Below are 1,057 nucleotides of genomic sequence, written 5' to 3'. Positions count from 1 at the left end.
GGGGGGAGGGATACGAAACCGGGGTAGGAACGGGCGGTGGGGCATGGAGGCTACAAACCAAAACACTGAAATGAGCTCAGAGTTTTTATGTGACATATTTTGGTGTTGAATATTTTTAAAAGAAAGATTTTATTTATTCGAGTTCCTAAAAAAACACTTTTCAACATCTTCTGAAACTAAATGTTGAACCTCAGATGTTTTTCATTTGTGTGTTTAAGTTAAGCATTTAAAAGCTGCTTTTAGTTCATTTTTGTTGTCCAAAATTAGTTTATATTTATTTATATATTTTATATTTTCTTTACATACTAAACGGATTGTGTGATTTTCTATAAATCTATAGATTAATTCATTTTTTATTCTAGTGAGGTTTCATATTTGTTTTGCCAAAACCGAAAGAACAAAAAACAGGAAAGGCAGAAAATGTGGAACATTGTTTATGACGTTCCTCCCTGAAGTTTAACGGCTTCCTGTTAGAATCTCAGGTTTTAAATCGGAGCGTTTCTCCTTCTGCAGGTCTGCAACAAGCGCGAGAAACGACTGACCGACCCGGTTCTGGAGAAATACATCATCAACGTGGTTTTCGACACCATCACCGCCTTCTTCAGCTCTCCTTTCTCTGAGAACAGCACGTCTCTGCAGGTGGGTCGACTCGGACCCGGTGGGACCCGGTGGGACCCGGCTGAGCCGGCGGTCTCTGTTCGGTTCAGCCGTTTCTTCTTCTCTCCCTCAGACTCACCACACCATCGTGGTCCAGCTGCTGCAGTCGTCCATCAGGCTGCTGGACTGTCCCTGGCTGCTGCCGCTGCACCGCGGACAGGTGGAGGCCTGCATCAAGACGCTGTCGCTGACAGGTAGCGCTAAGCCCCGCCCACCTCAGACCTCACCTCTACACCAGAAGACCAGAACCTGCTGGCTTTGTTTTTCTGAAATCCTCAGGAAAAACTGTCGACTCAGCAACTTCGTATGTTTTAGAGGAAAGTTCAGGATTCCTGAGTCAGGAATTTCCATCCATCCATCCATCCATCCATCCATCCATCCATCCATCCATCCATCCATC

General features: G+C 44.9%; 1 protein-coding gene across 2 annotated transcripts in view; it reads left to right on the top strand.

The window, feature by feature from the left end:
* Positions 1 to 1,057, top strand: part of itpr3 (inositol 1,4,5-trisphosphate receptor, type 3) — a 51,888-nt gene that overhangs the window by 38,064 nt on the left and 12,767 nt on the right. For both annotated transcript variants that reach the window (XM_016664169.1, XM_007578216.2), the window contains exons 35-36: positions 514 to 639; positions 731 to 851. In XM_016664169.1, the coding sequence (XP_016519655.1) occupies positions 514 to 639; positions 731 to 851 (247 nt within the window). The remainder of the gene's footprint in view (positions 1 to 513; positions 640 to 730; positions 852 to 1,057) is intronic.

This window comes from Poecilia formosa, unplaced genomic scaffold (genome assembly GCF_000485575.1).
Source record: "Poecilia formosa unplaced genomic scaffold, Poecilia_formosa-5.1.2 Scaffold471, whole genome shotgun sequence".
NCBI classification, from domain to species: Eukaryota; Metazoa; Chordata; class Actinopteri; order Cyprinodontiformes; family Poeciliidae; genus Poecilia; species Poecilia formosa.
Note: the sequence above shows the minus strand (reverse complement) of the source record. Positions and strands in the feature narration are given on the sequence as shown.